This window comes from Crinia signifera, chromosome 19, assembly GCF_055691185.1.
Source record: "Crinia signifera chromosome 19, ASM5569118v1, whole genome shotgun sequence".
NCBI classification, from domain to species: Eukaryota; Metazoa; Chordata; class Amphibia; order Anura; family Myobatrachidae; genus Crinia; species Crinia signifera.
The window spans coordinates 5,650,996-5,670,124 of NC_139226.1; the positions used below are offsets into that span (position 1 = coordinate 5,650,996).

The following is a 19,129-nucleotide window of genomic DNA, read 5'->3' on the forward strand; positions in this document are numbered from 1 at the left end:
CTTCTAGAGAGGTTACAGCGCACAGAGAGACTGTCCTTCTAGAGAGGTTACAGTGCAGAGAGACTGTCCTTCTAGAGAGGTTACAATGCAGAGAGACTGTCCTTCTAGAGAGGTTACAGTGCACAGAGACTGTCCTTCTAGAGAGGTTACTGTGCACAGAGAGACTGTCCTTCTAGAGAGGTTACAGTGCACAGAGAGACTGTCCTTCTAGAGGGGTCACAGCGCACAGAGAGACTGTCCTTCTAGAGAGGTTACAGTGCAGAGAGACTGTTCTTCTAGATAGGTTACAGCGCACATAGACTGTCCTTCTAGAGTGGTTACTGTGCACAGAGAGACTGTCCTTCTAGAGGGGTTACAGCGCACAGAGAGACTGTACTTTTAGAGAGGTTACAGTGCAGAAAGTCTGTCCTTCTAGAGAGGTTACAGTGCACAGAGACTGTCCTTCTAGAGAGGTTACTGCGCACAGAGAGACTGTCCTTCTAAAGGGGTCACAGCGCACAGAGAGACTGTGCTTCTAGAGAGGTTACAGCGCACAGAGAGACTGTCCTTCTAGAGAGGTTACAGCGCACAGAGACTGTCCTTCTGGAGAGGTTAAAGTGCAGAGAGACTGTCCTTCTAGAGTGGTTTCTGCGCACAGAGAGACTTTCCTTCTAGAGAGATTACAGCGCACAGAGAGACTGTCCTTCTAGAGTGGTTTCTGCGCACAGAGAGACTTTCCTTCTAGAGAGGTTACAGCGCACAGAGAGACTGTCCTTCTAGAGAGGCTACAGTGCATAGAGACTGTCCTTCTAGAGAGGTTACAGTGCAGAGAGACTGTTCTTTTAGAGAGGTTACAGCGCAAAGAGAGTGTCCTTCTAGAGAGGTTACAGTGCTAAGAGAGACTGTCCTTCTAGAGAGGTTACAGCGCACAGAGAGACTGTCCTTCTAGAGGGGTTACAGCGCACAGAGAGACTGTCCTTCTAGAGAGGTTACAGCGCACAGAGAGACTGTCCTTCTAGAGAGGTTACAGCGCACAGAGAGTGTCCTTCTAGAGAAGTTACAGCACACAGAGAGACTATCCTTCTAGAGAGGTTACAGCATGCAGAGAGACTGTCCTTCTAGAGAGATTACAGTGCAGAAAGACTACTTATAGAGAGGTTACAGTGCAGAGAGACTGTCCTTCTAGAGCGGTTACAGTGCAGAGAGACTATCCTTCTAGAGAGGTTACATACACTGTCCTTCTAGAGAGGTTACAGCGCACAGAGACTGTCCTTCTAGAGAGGTTACAGCGCACAGAGAGACTGTCCTTCTAGAGAGGTTACAGTGCAGAGAGACTGTCCTTCTAGAGAGGTTACAATGCAGAGAGACTGTCCTTCTAGAGAGGTTACAGTGCACAGAGACTGTCCTTCTAGAGAGGTTACTGTGCACAGAGAGACTGTCCTTCTAGAGAGGTTACAGTGCACAGAGAGACTGTCCTTCTAGAGGGGTCACAGCGCACAGAGAGACTGTCCTTCTAGAGAGGTTACAGTGCAGAGAGACTGTTCTTCTAGATAGGTTACAGCGCACATAGACTGTCCTTCTAGAGTGGTTACTGTGCACAGAGAGACTGTCCTTCTAGAGGGGTTACAGCGCACAGAGAGACTGTACTTTTAGAGAGGTTACAGTGCAGAAAGTCTGTCCTTCTAGAGAGGTTACAGTGCACAGAGACTGTCCTTCTAGAGAGGTTACTGCGCACAGAGAGACTGTCCTTCTAAAGGGGTCACAGCGCACAGAGAGACTGTGCTTCTAGAGAGGTTACAGCGCACAGAGAGACTGTCCTTCTAGAGAGGTTACAGCGCACAGAGACTGTCCTTCTGGAGAGGTTAAAGTGCAGAGAGACTGTCCTTCTAGAGTGGTTTCTGCGCACAGAGAGACTTTCCTTCTAGAGAGATTACAGCGCACAGAGAGACTGTCCTTCTAGAGTGGTTTCTGCGCACAGAGAGACTTTCCTTCTAGAGAGGTTACAGCGCACAGAGAGACTGTCCTTCTAGAGAGGTTACAGTGCAGAAAGACTGTCCTTCTAGATAGGTTACAGCGCACAGAGACTGTCCTTCTAGAGAGGTTACTGTGCACAGAGAGACTGTCCTTCTAGAGGGGTTACAGCGCACAGAGAGACTGTACTTCTAGAGAGGTTACAGTGCGGAGAGACTGTCCTTCTAGAGAGGTTACAGTGCAGAGAGACTGTCCTTCTAGAGAGGTTACAGTGCAGAGAGACTGTCCTTCTAGAGAGGTTACAGTACACAGAGAGACTGTCCTTCTAAAGGGGTCACAGCGCACAGAGAGACTGTGCTTCTAGAGAGGTTACAGCGCACAGAGAGACTGTCCTTCTAGAGAGGTTACAGCGCACAGAGACTGTCCTTCTGGAGAGGTTACAGTGCAGAGAGACTGTCCTTCTACAGTGGTTTCTGCGCACAGAGAGACTTTCCTTCTAGAGAGGTTACAGCGCACAGAGAGACTGTCCTTCTAGAGTGGTTTCTGCGCACAGAGAGACTTTCCTTCTAGAGAGGTTACAGCGCACAGAGAGACTGTCCTTCTAGAGAGGTTACAGCGCACAGAGAGACTGTCCTTCTAGAGAGGTTACAGCGCAAAGAGAGTGTCCTTCTAGAGAGGTTACAGTGCTCAGAGAGACTGTCCTTCTAGAGAGGTTACAGCGCACAGAGAGACTGTCCTTCTAGCGGGGTTACAGTGCACAGAGAGACTGTCCTTCTAGAGAGGTTACAGCGCACAGAGAGACTTCCTTCTAGAGAGGTTACAGCGCACAAAGAGTGTCCTTCTAGAGAGGTTACAGCGCACAGAGAGTGTCCTTCTAGAGAAGTTACAGCACACAGAGAGACTGTCCTTCTAGAGAGGTTACAGCATGCAGAGAGATTGTCCTTCTAGATAGATTACAGTGCAGAAAGACTGTACTTCTAGAGAGGTTACAGTGCAGAGAGACTGTCCTTCTAGAGAGGTTACAGTGCAGAGAGACTATCCTTCTAGAGAGGTTGCATACACTGTCCTTCTAGAGAGGTTACAGCGCACAGAGACTGTCCTTCTAGAGAGGTTACAGCGCACAGAGACTGTCCTTCTAGAGAGGTTACAGTGCAGAGAGACTGTCCTTCTAGAGAGGTTACAATGCAGAGAGACTGTCCTTCTAGAGAGGTTACAATGCAGAGAGACTGTCCTTCTAGAGAGGTTACAGCGCACAGAGACTGTCCTTCTAGAGAGGTTACTGTGCACAGAGAGACTGTCCTTCTAGAGAGGTTACAGTGCACAGAGAGACTGTCCTTCTAGAGGGGTCACAGCGCACAGAGAGACTGTCCTTCTAGAGAGGCTACAGTGCATAGAGACTGTCCTTCTAGAGAGGTTACAGTGCAGAGAGACTGTTCTTTTAGAGAGGTTACAGCGCAAAGAGAGTGTCCTTCTAGAGAGGTTACAGTGCTTAGAGAGACTGTCCTTCTAGAGAGGTTACAGCGCACAGAGAGACTGTCCTTCTAGAGGGGTTACAGCGCACAGAGAGACTGTCCTTCTAGAGAGGTTACAGCGCACAGAGAGACTGTCCTTCTAGAGAGGTTACAGCGCACAGAGACTGTCCTTCTAGAGAGGTTACAGCGCACAGAGAGTGTCCTTCTAGAGAGGTTACAGCGCACAGAAAGTGTCCTTCTAGAGAAGTTACAGCACACAGAGAGACTGTCCTTCTAGAGAGGTTACAGCATGCAGAGAGACTGTCCTTCTAGAGAGATTACAGTGCAGAAAGACTACTTCTAGAGAGGTTACAGTGCAGAGAGACTGTCCTTCTAGAGAGGTTACAGTGCAGAGAGACTATCCTTCTAGAGAGGTTACATACACTGTCCTTCTAGAGAGGTTACAGCGCACAGAGACTGTCCTTCTAGAGAGGTTACAGCGCACAGAGAGACTGTCCTTCTAGAGAGGTTACAGTGCAGAGAGACTGTCCTTCTAGAGAGGTTACAATGCAGAGAGACTGTCCTTCTAGAGAGGTTACAGCGCACAGAGACTGTCCTTCTAGAGAGGTTACTGTGCACAGAGAGACTGTCCTTCTAGAGAGGTTACAGTGCACAGAGAGACTGTCCTTCTAGAGAGGTTACAGTGCAGAGAGACTGTTCTTCTAGATAGGTTACAGCGCACAGAGACTGTCCTTCTAGAGTGGTTACTGTGCACAGAGAGACTGTCCTTCTAGAGGGGTCACAGCGCACAGAGAGACTGTCCTTCTAGATAGGTTACAGCGCACAGAGAGACTGTCCTTCTAGAGAGGTTACAGCGCACAGAGACTGTCCTTCTGGAGAGGTTACAGTGCAGAGAGACTGTCCTTCTAGAGTGGTTTCTGCGCACAGAGAGACTTTCCTTCTAGAGAGATTACAGCGCACAGAGAGACTGTCCTTCTAGAGTGGTTTCTGCGCACAGAGAGACTTTCCTTCTAGAGAGGTTACAGTGCAGAAAGTCTGTCCTTCTAGAGAGGTTACAGTGCACAGAGACTGTCCTTCTAGAGAGGTTACTGCGCACAGAGAGACTGTCCTTCTAAAGGGGTCACAGCGCACAGAGAGACTGTCCTTCTAGAGAGGTTACAGCGCACAGAGAGACTGTCCTTCTAGAGAGGTTACAGCGCACAGAGAGACTGTCCTTCTAGAGAGGTTACAGCGCACAGAGACTGTCCTTCTGGAGAGGTTACAGTGCAGAGAGACTGTCCTTCTAGAGTGGTTTCTGCGCACAGAGAGACTTTCCTTCTAGAGAGATTACAGCGCACAGAGAGACTGTCCTTCTAGAGTGGTTTCTGCGCACAGAGAGACTTTCCTTCTAGAGAGGTTACAGTGCACAGAGAGACTGTCTTTCTAGAGAGGTTACAGTGCAGAGAGACTGTCCTTCTAGAGAGGTTACAGCGCACAGAGACTGTCCTTCTAGAGAGGTTACTGTGCACAGAGAGACTGTCCTTCTAGAGGGGTTACAGCGCACAGAGAGACTGTACTTCTAGAGAGGTTACAGTGCGGAGAGTCTGTCCTTCTCGAGAGGTTACAGTGCAGAGAGACTGTCCTTCTAGAGAGGTTACAGTGCACAGAGAGACTGTCCTTCTAAAGGGGTCACAGCGCACAGAGAGACTGTGCTTCTAGAGAGGTTACAGCGCACAGAGAGACTGTCCTTCTAGAGAGGTTACAGCGCACAGAGACTGTCCTTCTGGAGAGGTTACAGTGCAGAGAGACTGTCCTTCTACAGTGGTTTCTGCGCACAGAGAGACTTTCCTTCTAGAGAGGTTACTGTGCACAGAGAGACTGTCCTTCTAGAGGGGTTACAGCGCACAGAGAGACTGTACTTCTAGAGAGGTTACAGTGCAGAGAGACTGTCCTTCTAGAGAGGTTACAGTGCAGAGAGACTGTCCTTCTAGAGAGGTTACAGTGCAGAGAGACTGTCCTTCTAGAGAGGTTACAGCGCACAGAGACTGTCCTTCTAGAGAGGTTACTGCGCACAGAGAGACTGTCCTTCTAGAGGGGTCACAGCGCACAGAAAGACTGTCCTTCTAGAGAAGTTACAGCGCACAGAGAGACTGTCCTTCTAGAGAGGTTACAGCACACAGAGACTGTCCGGTACTTGTTTCCTAGCACGGCCACAATCCCGGGCATCGCGGGTAATTTTTAATGGTCTGCGATGCGACCGACGCGATGCCCGCGATTTCCCATTGAAATGCATTGAAAAAGTCAAAATCGCCTCGGTCGCATCGTATGCGGCCAAAAAAAGCATGCGATGTTACCGACGCGATGCCCGCGATTTCCCATAGGGAACAATGTAAAATGCCTCAATTTACCCAAATCAACATAGGGAACAATGTTAAATGGGCCAGACACCCCAAAAAAAACCCCTAAACAGTGAAATGGCCCCCCAAAAATAGTGACGGTACGCGTCCTCCGACCTTTTCATACCCCCACTATCCACGTCGGCGTGCAGTTGAGAATAGATAGTGTGGCGAGCGCAGCGAGCCCCGCCAGGGGACGCGGATACCTGTGAAGCCCGCGAAGGGACGCCTTTTACCGGTGAAGGTATCCGCGTCCCCTCGCCACGCTTCGGGCTCAGTGGCTCGCTGCGCTCGCCACACTAATCTATTCTCAACTCCACGCCGACATGGATAGTGGGGGTATGAAAAGGTCGGAGGACGCGTACCGCCGCCCCTCGCGGGCTCGCTGCGCTCGCCACGCTTCGGGTTGACGTTGATCGTGGGGTGGCGTTAACTATTTTTGGGGGGCCATTTCACTGGTCAGGGGTTTTTTTTGGGGTCTCTGGCCCATTTAACATTGTTCCCTATGTTGATTTGATTAAATTGAGGCATTTTACATTGTTCCCTATGGGAAATCGCGGGCATCGCGTCGGTCGCATCGCATGCGATTTTTTAGCCCGACGCAATTTTTTTTACCTGCGATGCCCCAGATCAAGATCGTTGTGGCCGTGCTAGGAAACAAGTTCCGACTGTCCTTCTAGAGAGGTTACAGTGCACAGAGACACTGTCCTAGAGAGGTCACAGTGCACAGAGACACTGTTCTAGAGAGGTTACAGCGCACAGGTGTCAGTGTGCAATTGTCCCACAGCGAATGTAGTCCCACTGCACAAAAGTGGAAGCAAGGAAGAGGTAAGCAACTATCGACCAGTGAGCCTTACATCAGTAGTAGGGAAATTGATGGAAACACTCTTAAAACAAAGAGTTGTAGAATATCTCAAAACCAGCAATTTACAGGATCCAAAACAGCATGGGTTTACTGGGGGAAGATCATGTCAAACAAATCTTATTGACTTTTTTGACTGGGTGACTAAAGTAATAGATCAAGGTGGGGCTGTAGATGTAGCTTATCTAGACTTTAGTAAAGCTTTTGACACTGTCCCACATCGCAGACTGTTAAATAAACTTGAAAGCTTGGGATTGGATTCTAAGATGGTTGAATGGATAAGAGCGTGGTTGCAGGACAGAAAACAGAGAGTTGTAGTAAACGGAGTACAGTCAAAGGAGGGAAAGGTTACAAGTGGAGTACCCCAGGGATCTGTACTTGGACCGGTGCTTTTTAATATCTTTATTGGTGATATTGCAAATGGAATTGAGGGTAAAATGTGCCTTTTTGCAGATGACACAAAGGTATGCAACAGGGTAGACACACCAGGAGGGGTAAAACAAATGATTGAGGATCTAGGCAGATTAGAGAAATGGTCAAGAGAATGGCAACTACAGTTTAATGCCAAAAAATGCAAAATCATGCACTTGGGTCTCAGAAATCCAAAGACTCAATATAGTATAAATGGCACTATAATGCAAACTACTGAGGAAGAGAGGGATCTAGGTGTCACTATTTCAGGGGACTTAAAAGCAGGTAGGCAATGTAACAAAGCAATGAAGAAGGCAAATCAGATGCTTGGTTGCATAGGGAGAGGTATTAGCAGTAGAAAGAAAGAAGTAATAATGCCACTGTATAGGTCATTGGTACGACCTCACCTAGAGTATTGTGTTCAGTTCTGGAGGCCATATCTCCAGAAGGATATAAATACATTAGAGACTGTACAAAGAAGAGCAACTAAAATGGTGCATGGCCTACATCACAAAACGTACCAGGAAAGACTAAAAGATCTTAATATGTATACTTTAGAGCAGAGAAGGGAAAGGGGGGACATGATAGAAACTTTCAAATATATCAAGGGCTTTAACAAGGTACAGGTGGGAGACATTCTTCACAGGAAGAGGAGCAGCAGAACACGAGGACATGCACTGAAACTAGAGGGAGGAAGATTCAGGGGAAATGCGAGGAAGAATTTTTTCACAGAAAGAGTAGTAGATAAGTGGAATAGCCTCCCAACAGAGGTGGTAGACGCAAATACAGTAGTACAATTTAAACATGCTTGGGATAAGCATATTGATATCCTTACAAAAAAATAAGGATCAAATATGGTTTGAGGTAACATGTTTAAAAAAAGGGGCAGACTAGATGGGCCAAGTGGTTCTTTTCTGCCGTCAAATTCTATGTTTCTATGTTTCTATGTCCCTGTACCCCTGTATTGTTCCTGTACCCCAGGTGTCGGTGTGTCATTGTCCCCGTACCCCAGGTGTCGGTGTGTCATTGTCCCCGTACCCCAGGTGTCGGTGTGTCATTGTTCCCGTACCCCAGGTGTTGGTGTGTCATTGTCCCCGTACCCCAGGTGTCGGTGTGTCATTGTCCGCGTACCCCAGGTGTCGGTGTGTCATTGTCCCCGTACCCCAGGTGTCGGTGTGTCATTGTCTCCGTACCCCAGGTGTCGGTGTGTCATTGTCCCCGTACCCCAGGTGTCGGTGTGTCATTGTCTCCGTACCCCAGGTGTCGGTGTGTCATTGTCCCCGTACCCCAGGTGTCGGTGTGTCATTGTCCCCGTACCCCAGGTGTCGGTGTGTCGTCCCCGTACACCAGGTGTCGGTGTGTCATTGTCCCTGTACCCCAGGTGTCGGTGTGTCATTGTCCCCGTGCTCCAGGTGTCGGTGTGACATTATCTGTTAGACATAGCACCTCCAGGCAGGGGCAGTTTTGTACATTATACTGTAAATATATGATAATGAGAATACTAATTCTCCTTCCCATGTGTAGCGCATGTTGTAGTGTTATTACCATGCATAAAGCACTGCAGACCATACACAATCCCAGCGCTCACCCCCCCGTCATCCTCACTTGTACACCCCATACCTTTGTTCCATGCAGACTGCGCTGCTTCATCTTCCTTGAGAACCACCCCAGGGAATATCTATTTCTGGATAGGAATTAGATAACATTTATACATATCGTTAGAGGGAATTATGATCCTGGATCACACATTGTGCGTTTCCTGTGATGGACACAGACGCACAATATTGTATACTACTCTTAGTACAACAGCCGCCCCCCCTCTATCACTTTGTATGCGTGCTTGCAGGCTGATTTGCATATGACCTGCCAGCAGCAGCCTCGGTGCTTTCTGCCAGTGAATTAATCTTGTTTGTGAAGAAAGAAGGTTTTTTAATGTATTTAATGGATGGGAGCCCTCTTTAATTAACCCCTTCACTTTCAAAGGCAATGGCTGCTTTCTGGAGCAGTAAGCGGCCCCCGGGCGCAGTCCCGATTCCCCACCTCCCTCTTACGGAGAAGAGCGGGCATGATCTGCTGAGTCAGGGAGGGCTGTGTTCTTGGCAGGAGCGATAATTGCGGAGAGGCTCCTAGAGGGGTGTTTCCTGGGCGTTTGGGGGCCACTACATGCACCGCCTAATTGCTTTCGTTACCAAGATTAAGGCCTTGCGCTGATATGTAATCCAGAGGTATATGAGACAGCGTTTTACCGCAGTATCCGGGGCAGGCGGGGCGCGTGCTAAGGGGTCTATGTACTAAGTCTTGGAAAGAGATAAATTGCCAGTCAACCAGCTCCTAACTGGCATGTTACAGACTGGGTTTGAAAAAGGACAGTCGCTAATTGGCTACATCTTCATACACTTTATCTCCCAGGTTTAGGCTCCAATTCAGACCCGCGAATTGGCAGCATGAGCGATTATCGGAGGACGGTACACTGTGCGCATGTGCGAGCCGTCTGTATGAACGTAGCCAGTGAAGTCTGGGAGTGCCCCGGAAGGCGGGCCCCAACTGCTGGGAGGGCGGGCCTCTGATGTCATCATCACCTCTCATAATATCTTATCTTCTCATACTACAAGTCCCAGCAGGAACTGCCACCATATAGTGTCCACAGCAACTGCTAATCCTGGTGTACCCCATCTGTGAGTCCTACAATAAGGACTATTGTTCTAGCTGCATAGTGAAGGTGTGTCAGAAGGGGGCAGCACTGGTAATAGTGGGGCTTGTAAGTTCATGTGTACTCACACTAGGGCCACTTGTGACTCGGCGCTCGTGTCCCTGAGTTTCTGGAATTTAATTAGTTTCACGTCAGTCTGTCCCGCAAACTGATCTTGTGAGTTTTTGCGCTGCACTTGCTCCGCAGCTGAGCTCACACGCCAAATTCCAGTCATTCTCATCTCTGTCCCCTCTTGCGCCAGGACGGACACAACTAAGTGATTGTGACACACCCAAGCATCGGCTAGGTTCATTGAGGGTGGGTAGATGGGATTGCAGGCTGTGCTGTCCTATTGTAGGGGCCCATCCCAGTTTAGGTCTAGTACAATGGCGACCACTATGGAATTACCCAGCCCGGCCAACGTACACTGTAGACGCTGCAGTCAGCCTCCTGGGTACCAATCTGCCGTCACCAGCTTTGTCCCAAGACATCCCACTGGTAGTAGTGTCCTAGGCTTGGAGGCTGCTAAGCAGATCATTGGACACGGCCTCGGGCCATATTGACTCTGCAGATCTATGGGCCTCAGGTTCCAGCTTATTGCTCAGACGCAGAGACATCTGTAAGGGAGACTATGGATCTTTGGTCCGGTGCTGTCTGTCCGCTCACTTACCAGGAGTACGAAGCTGAGTAGATGTTTCCTGCTAAAGAGTTTCACAATCAATAGTATGTGATGGCATCCTAGCTATGAATGAGCCGTTTGTCCGTCTGTGTGTCACGTGTAAGTCTCCTCACAATTAATGCAAACGTTTTACTTTGTGTCTCCCCAGGATACCTGACAGTCACCATTGAGCCCCTTCCTCCGGTGGTGGTTGGAGACGCTGTGACTCTGAAATGCAACTTCAGGACAGACGGGCGCATGCGAGAAATCGTGTGGTACCGGGTAAGGAACACGTCGCAATCGTACCTAGAAGCAGTAGTCTCCATCTTTATACACTGTTAGAATGCCTGCTCGGTGTGTCTCCTTTCATACCAGCCAATGTCCTCTATTGTACAATGCTTCTCCCCCTGACCTACCTGTCCCCGCTCATCACTGTCTCGTGTCCTTGTAACGGGTGTGGATCATTTGGTCACCAGCAAGTTGTTAGATAGACATACAGGTCTACATGCAAGAAGGTCAACATGAGTCGACATGTGTTAGGTCGATAAGGTCGACAGGGGTAATGTCGACTTAGATAAGGTCGACAGTTAAAAATGTCCTAGTGGATGGTGAGGCATGAAATAACGCCTGTCGGCACATGTTGTGTCTACATGGACTCCGAAACGTACCACCGCGTCCTCACACATGGCTCGTTGTGCTCGCCAGGCTAAGCGCAGGGTGCCTCATTACGCTCGGCACACTATTTTATTCTCCCATCACGCCCTAGCGGATAGTAGGGCATGAAATACCGCCTGTCGGCACATGTCGGCTCAAAAAAACAGTAAATAAAACCCTGTCGACCTTACCCCTGTCGAGCAGTGTAACCTCTCCGTGTGCTGGCACTGATGGTACTAGTCTCAGTGACCAGGGCTGTGTGCCATTGTGAGGCAGTGTAACCTCTCCGTGTGCTGGCACTGATGGTACTAGTCTCAGTGACCAGGGCTGTGTGCCATTGTGAGGCAGTGTAACCTCTCCGTGTACTGGCACTGATGGTACTAGTCTCAGTGACCAGGGCTGTGTGCCATTGTGAGGCAGTGTAACCTCTCCGTGTACCGGCACTGATGGTACTAGTCTCAGTGACCAGGGCTGTGTGCCATTGTGAGGCAGTGTAACCTCTCCGTGTGCTGGCACTGATGGTACTAGTCTCAGTGACCAGGGCTGTGTGCCATTGTGAGGCAGTGTAACCTCTCCGTGTGCTGGCACTGATGGTACTAGTCTCAGTGACCAGGGCTGTGTGCCATTGTGAGGCAGTGTAACCTCTCCGTGTGCTGGCACTGATGGTACTAGTCTCAGTGACCAGGGCTGTGTGCCATTGTGAGGCAGTGTAACCTCTCCGTGTACTGGCACTGATGGTACTAGTCTCAGTGACCAGGACTGTGTGCCATTGTGAGGCAGTGTAACCTCTCTGTGTACTGGCACTGATGGTACTAGTCTCAGTGACCAGGGCTGTGTGCCATTGTGAGGCAGTGTAACCTCTCTGTGTGCTGGCACTGATGGTACTAGTCTCAGTGACCATGGCTGTGTGCCATTGTGAGGCAGTGTAACCTCTCCGTGTACTGGCACTGATGGTACTAGTCTCAGTGACCATGGCTGTGTGCCATTGTGAGGCAGTGTAACCTCTCTGTGTACTGGCACTGATGGTACTAGTCTCAGTGACCAGGGCTGTGTGCCATTGTGAGGCAGTGTAACCTCTCTGTGTGCTGGCACTGATGGTACTAGTCTCAGTGACCATGGCTGTGTGCCATTGTGAGGCAGTTTAACCTCTCCGTGTACTGGCACTGATGGTACTAGTCTCAGTGACCAGGGCTGTGTGCCATTGTGAGGCAGTGTAACCTCTCCGTGTACTGGCACTGATGGTACTAGTCTCAGTGACCAGGGCTGTGTGCCATTGTGAGGCAGTGTAACCTCTCCGTGTGCTGGCACTGATGGTACTAGTCTCAGTGACCAGGGCTGTGTGCCATTGTGAGGCAGTGTAACCTCTCCGTGTACTGGCACTGATGGTACTAGTCTCAGTGACCAGGGCTGTGTGCCATTGTGAGGCAGTGTAACCTCTCCGTGTACTGGCACTGATGGTACTAGTCTCAGTGACCAGGGCTGTGTGCCATTGTGAGGCAGTGTTACCTCTCCGTGTACTGGCACTGATGGTACTAGTCTCAGTGACCAGGGCTGTGTGCCATTGTGAGGCAGTGTAACCTCTCCGTGTACTGGCACTGATGGTACTAGTCTCAGTGACCAGGGCTGTGTGCCATTGTGAGGCAGTGTAACCTCTCCGTGTACTGGCACTGATGGTACTAGTCTCAGTGACCATGGCTGTGTGCCATTGTGAGGCAGTGTAACCTCTCTGTGTGCTGGCTCTGATGGTACTAGTCTCAGTGACCAGGGCTGTGTGCCATTGTGAGGCAGTGTAACCTCTCCGTGTACTGGCACTGATGGTACTAGTCTCAGTGACCAGGGCTGTGTGCCATTGTGAGGCAGTGTAACCTCTCCGTGTACTGGCACTGATGGTACTAGTCTCAGTGACCAGGGCTGTGTGCCATTGTGAGGCAGTGTAACCTCTCCGTGTACTGGCACTGATGGTACTAGTCTCAGTGACCAGGGCTGTGTGCCATTGTGAGGCAGTGTAACCTCTCCGTGTACTGGCACTGATGGTACTAGTCTCAGTGATCAGGGCTGTGTGCCATTGTGAGGCAGTGTAACCTCTCCGTGTACTGGCACTGATGGTACTAGTCTCAGTGACCAGGGCTGTGTGCCATTGTGAGGCAGTGTAACCTCTCCGTGTACTGGCACTGATGGTACTAATCTCAGTGACCAGGGCTGTGTGCCAATGTGAGGCAGTGTAACCTCTCCGTGTGCTGGCACTGATGGTACTAGTCTCAGTGACCAGGGCTGTGTGCCATTGTGAGGCAGTGTAACCTCTCCGTGTACTGGCACTGATGGTACTAGTCTCAGTGACCAGGGCTGTGTGCCAATGTGAGGCAGTGTAACCTCTCCGTGTGCTGGCACTGATGGTACTAGTCTCAGTGACCAGGGCTGTGTGCCATTCTAAGGCGGTGACCTTTCTGTGTGCTGGCACTGCTGGTAACGTCTCAGTGACCAGGGCTGTGTGCCATTGTGAGGCAGTGTAACCTCTCCGTGTACTGGCACTGATGGTACTAGTCTCAGTGACCAGGGCTGTGTGCCATTGTGAGGCAGTGTAACCTCTCCGTGTACTGGCACTGATGGTACTAGTCTCAGTGACCAGGGCTGTGTGCCATTGTGAGGCAGTGTAACCTCTCCGTGTGCTGGCACTGATGGTACTAGTCTCAGTGACCAGGGCTGTGTGCCATTGTGAGGCAGTGTAACCTCTCCGTGTGCTGGCACTGCTGGTAACGTCTCAGTGACCAGGGCTGTGTTCCATTGTGAGGCAGTGTAACCTCTCCTTGTACTGGCACTGATGGTACTAGTCTCAGTGACCAGGGCTGTGTGCCATTGTGAGGCAGTGTAACCTCTCCGTGTACTGGCACTGATGGTACTAGTCTCAGTGACCAGGGCTGTGTGCCATTGTGAGGCAGTGTAACCTCTCCGTGTACTGGCACTGATGGTACTAGTCTCAGTGACCATGGCTGTGTGCCATTGTGAGGCAGTGTAACCTCTCCGTGTACTGGCACTGATGGTACTAGTCTCAGTGACCAGGGCTGTGTGCCATTGTGAGGCAGTGTAACCTCTCCGTGTACTGGCACTGATGGTACTAGTCTCAGTGACCAGGGCTGTGTGCCATTGTGAGGCACTGTAACCTCTCCGTGTGCTGGCTCTGATGGTACTAGTCTCAGTGACCAGGGCTGTGTGCCATTGTGAGGCACTGTAACCTCTCCGTGTGCTGGCTCTGATGGTACTAGTCTCAGTGACCAGGGCTGTGTGCCATTGTGAGGCAGTGTAACCTCTCCGTGTGCTGGCACTCATGGTACTAGTATCAGTGACCATGGCTGTGTGCCATTGTGAGGCAGTGTAACCTCTCCGTGTACTGGCACTGATGGTACTAGTCTCAGTGACCAGGGCTGTGTGCCATTGTGAGGCAGTGTAACCTCTCCGTGTACTGGCACTGATGGTACTAGTCTCAGTGACCAGGGCTGTGTGCCATTGTGAGGCACTGTAACCTCTCCGTGTGCTGGCTCTGATGGTACTAGTCTCAGTGACCAGGGCTGTGTGCCATTGTGAGGCACTGTAACCTCTCCGTGTGCTGGCTCTGATGGTACTAGTCTCAGTGACCAGGGCTGTGTGCCATTGTGAGGCAGTGTAACCTCTCCGTGTGCTGGCACTCATGGTACTAGTATCAGTGACCAGGGCTGTATGCCATTGTGAGGCAGTGTAACCTCTCCGTGTACTGGCACTGATGGTACTAGTCTCAGTGACCAGGGCTGTGTGCCATTGTGAGGCAGTGTAACCTCTCCGTGTACTGGCACTGATGGTACTAGTCTCAGTGACCAGGGCTGTGTGCCATTGTGAGGCAGTGTAACCTCTCCGTGTACTGGCACTGATGGTACTAGTCTCAGTGACCAGGGCTGTGTGCCATTGTGAGGCACTGTAACCTCTCCGTGTACTGGCACTGATGGTACTAGTCTCAGTGACCATGGCTGTGTGCCATTGTGAGGCAGTGTAACCTCTCCGTGTACTGGCACTGATGGTACTAGTCTCAGTGACCAGGGCTGTGTGCCATTGTGAGGCAGTGTAAACATTCCGTGTACTGGCACTGATGGTACTAGTCTCAGTGACCAGGGCTGTGTGCCATTGTGAGGCAGTGTAACCTCTCCGTGTGCTGGCACTGATGGTACTGGGCTCAGTGACCATGGCTGTGTGCCATTGTGAGGCAGTGTAACCTCTCCGTGTGCTGGCACTGATGGTACTAGTCTCAGTGACCAGGGCTGTGTGCCATTGTGAGGCAGTGTAACCTCTCCGTGTACTGGCACTGATGGTACTAGTCTCAGTGACCAGGGCTGTGTGCCATTGTGAGGCAGTGTAACCTCTCCGTGTACTGGCACTGATGGTACTAGTCTCAGTGACCAGGGCTGTGTGCCATTGTGAGGCAGTGTAACCTCTCCGTGTGCTGGCACTGATGGTACTAGTCTCAGTGACCAGGGCTGTGTGCCATTGTGAGGCAGTGTAACCTCTCCGTGTGCTGGCACTGATGGTACTAGTCTCAGTGACCATGGCTGTGTGCCATTGTGAGGCAGTGTAACCTCTCCTTGTACTGGCACTGATGGTACTAGTCTCAGTGACCAGGGCTGTGTGCCATTGTGAGGCAGTGTAACCTCCCCGTGTACTGGCACTGATGGTACTAGTCTCAGTGACCAGGGCTGTGTGCCATTGTGAGGCACTGTAACCTCTCCGTGTACTGGCTCTGATGGTACTAGTCTCAGTGACCAGGGCTGTGTGCCATTGTGAGGCAGTGTAACCTCTCCGTGTGCTGGCACTGATGGTACTAGTCTCAGTGACCAGGGCTGTGTGCCATTGTGAGGCAGTGTAACCTCTCCGTGTACTGGCACTGATGGTACTAGTCTCAGTGACCAGGGCTGTGTGCCATTGTGAGGCAGTGTAACCTCTCCGTGTACTGGCACTGATGGTACTAGTCTCAGTGACCAGGGCTGTGTGCCATTGTGAGGCAGTGTTACCTCTCCGTGTACTGGCACTGATGGTACTAGTCTCAGTGACCAGGGCTGTGTTCCATTGTGATGCAGTGTACTGGCACTGATGGTACTAGTCTCAGTGACCAGGGCTGTGTGCCATTCTAAGGCGGTGACCTTTCTGTGTGCTGGCTTTGCTGGTAGCGTCTCAGTGACCAGGGCTGTGTGCCATACTTTAGATGGTTCATCATAGGCGGGATACTTGTGACTCTGTGCACTGGCAGTGTGCCACCTCACCCACAGTGCCACTCTACTAACAGCACTGATTGGTTGTAGTAAGATTAGATTAACCCACTTTTCCATGGCTGATCTCCTCTCGCACTGAAAGCCTCTTCCCTAGCTCAGCGTATTTCCGCTTTCCCCGGAATGAGAGCGGATTCTCAGTTTCCCCAGGAGTTGTGGTCCCAGGCTTTGTACTACAGCACGTTATATTATGACCAGAACAGCGGGCCCGCACCAGCTAGGCAAAACGCATTAGGCATAATGCTCTAAAACCTGTCATGTGAATAGTTTTACCCAGAATACCATTTTCTCATAGAGGACTAATTTGCATACACTTCCCAGAACACATGCCTTGGAATTCTCCCTAACTGATCTGTGGTCTTCATACGGCCATGCCTCGTGTAACATGACTGACTGGACATACGGCCATGCCTTGTGTACTGTATACAGTTACACATGACTGACTGGACATAAGGCCATGCCTTGTGTATTATATACAGTTACACATGACCGACTGGACATACGGCCATGTCTTGTGTACTATACACAGTTACACGTGACTGACTGGACATACGGCCATGCCTTGTGTATTATACACAGTTACACGTGACTGACTGGACATACGGCCATGCCTTGTGTACTGTATACAGTTACACGTGACTGACTGGACATACGGCCATGCCTTGTGTATTATATACAGTTACACGTGACTGACAGGACATACAGCCATGCCTTGTGTATTATATACAGTTACACGTGACTGACTGGACATACGGCCATGCCTTGTGTACTATAATACAGTTACACGTGACTGACTGGACATACAGCCATGCCTTGTGTATTATATACAGTTACACATGACTGACTGGACATACGGCCATGTCTTGTGTACTGTATACAGTTACACGTGACTGACTGGACATACGGCCATGCCTTGTGTATTATATACAGTTACACATGACTGACTGGACATACAGCCATGCCTTGTGTATTATATACAGTTACACATGACTGACTGGACATACGGCCATGCCTTGTGTACTATATACAGTTACACGTGACTGACTGGACATACAGCCATGTCTTGTGTATTATATACAGTTACACGTGACTGACTGGACATACGGCCATGCCTTGTGTATTATATACAGTTACACGTGACTGACTGGACATACGGCCATGCCTTGTGTATTATATACAGTTACACGTGACTGACTGGACATACGGCCATGCCTTGTGTATTATATACAGTTACACATGACTGACTGGACATACGGCCATGCCTTGTGTACTATATACAGTTACACATGACTGACTGGACATACGGCCATGCCTTGTGTATTATATACAGTTACACGTGACTGACTGGACATACGGCCATGTCTTGTGTACTGTATACAGTTACACGTGACTGACTGGACATATGGCCATGCCTTGTGTATTATATACAGTTACACGTGACTGACTGGACATACGGCCATGTCTTGTGTACTGTATACAGTTACACGTGACTGACTGGACATATGGCCATGCCTTGTGTATTATATACAGTTACACGTGACTGACTGGACATACAGCCATGTCCTGTGTACTGTATACAGTTACACGTGACTGACTGGACATACGGCCATGTCTTGTGTACTGTATACAGTTACACGTGACTGACTGGACATATGGCCATGCCTTGTGTATTATATACAGTTACACGTGACTGACTGGACATACGGCCATGTCTTGTGTACTGTATACAGTTACACGTGACTGACTGGACATATGGCCATGCCTTGTGTATTATATACAGTTACACATGACTGCCTTCCATCCAGACTGAGGCCCTTATTCTGCTTCGTGCGGTACGGCCCGCGTGCGGCCGTACCGCCGATGTTTTTACTCTGCACATGCGCAGAGGTCAATCTGCGCATGTGCAGCCCCCTTCGCCGCAGACGTATTTCGTCCGCCGCAAAGGGGGCGTATAGGGGCGTGAGAGGCTTCATGCCCTCATTTCCCTATGTGTACGCCCCGCGTTTCATGGGCGTTCCCATGCAAACGCGGGGCGTATGCATGGTAATGAGGGCATGACGCAACTCATGGGGGCGGAAAGCTGACGTCGCCGGATGTCAGCTTTCAGCCCCCATACAAGCTACCACACGGACGATTGTCCGTGTGGTCTCAGCTTGCGGGAGCTGCCGGGGCGTGCGGACCTGCCTTCGATGGTCGACGACCATCGAATGCAGGGGGCAGCTCCCACCATGGTGGAGGCGTACGCCTCCACCATTTTTATGCGGATCGCCAGCCGTCCGTGTACGGACGGCCGTGGCGATCCGTAGGGTGGGCGGGGATTGGTTTGTGCGGCCGGAGCCCCGTGTGCGGCTCTGGCCGCACCAACCAGAATAAGGGCCTGAGTGCTCTCTGTGTTGGAGCTTTGGCAATGTGCCACAATGGGGGTAATAAATGTCTGCTACTAAAACATTTAAAAAGTTATCATCGGCATGAGTCAGATTTATTTCATAGGGCTGCATTTATCTTGTAATAGTGTGCGGGCAGACGGCGTGTAGCGTGGTGATCACGTAGACTCCAGCGGAGAACCCTTCTCTAAACATATCACACAGTATTCAAGACAGTCTATCACTTTGTAACGTGTACATATGTGCCATATGTTATCTGCGTGTTTATCGCAGGGAGAGAATAACACGTAAATCAGTGTCAGCAATGATGGGGCCATATGTGAAATATCTACATGTTCAGCTGTATGTAGCGTGTCCTACAGATGTGTCCAAACTCTATCCCTTCTAGT

The 19,129-nt window shown here is 50.2% G+C and overlaps 1 protein-coding gene across 1 annotated transcript in view; it reads left to right on the plus strand.

The window, feature by feature from the left end:
- IGSF21 (immunoglobin superfamily member 21) overlaps nucleotides 1–19,129 on the plus strand; it is a 400,123-nt gene that overhangs the window by 90,995 nt on the left and 289,999 nt on the right. Inside the window, exon 2 of the mRNA XM_083161891.1 lies at nucleotides 10,587–10,699. Within this exon, the coding sequence (XP_083018017.1) occupies nucleotides 10,587–10,699 (113 nt within the window). The remainder of the gene's footprint in view (nucleotides 1–10,586; nucleotides 10,700–19,129) is intronic.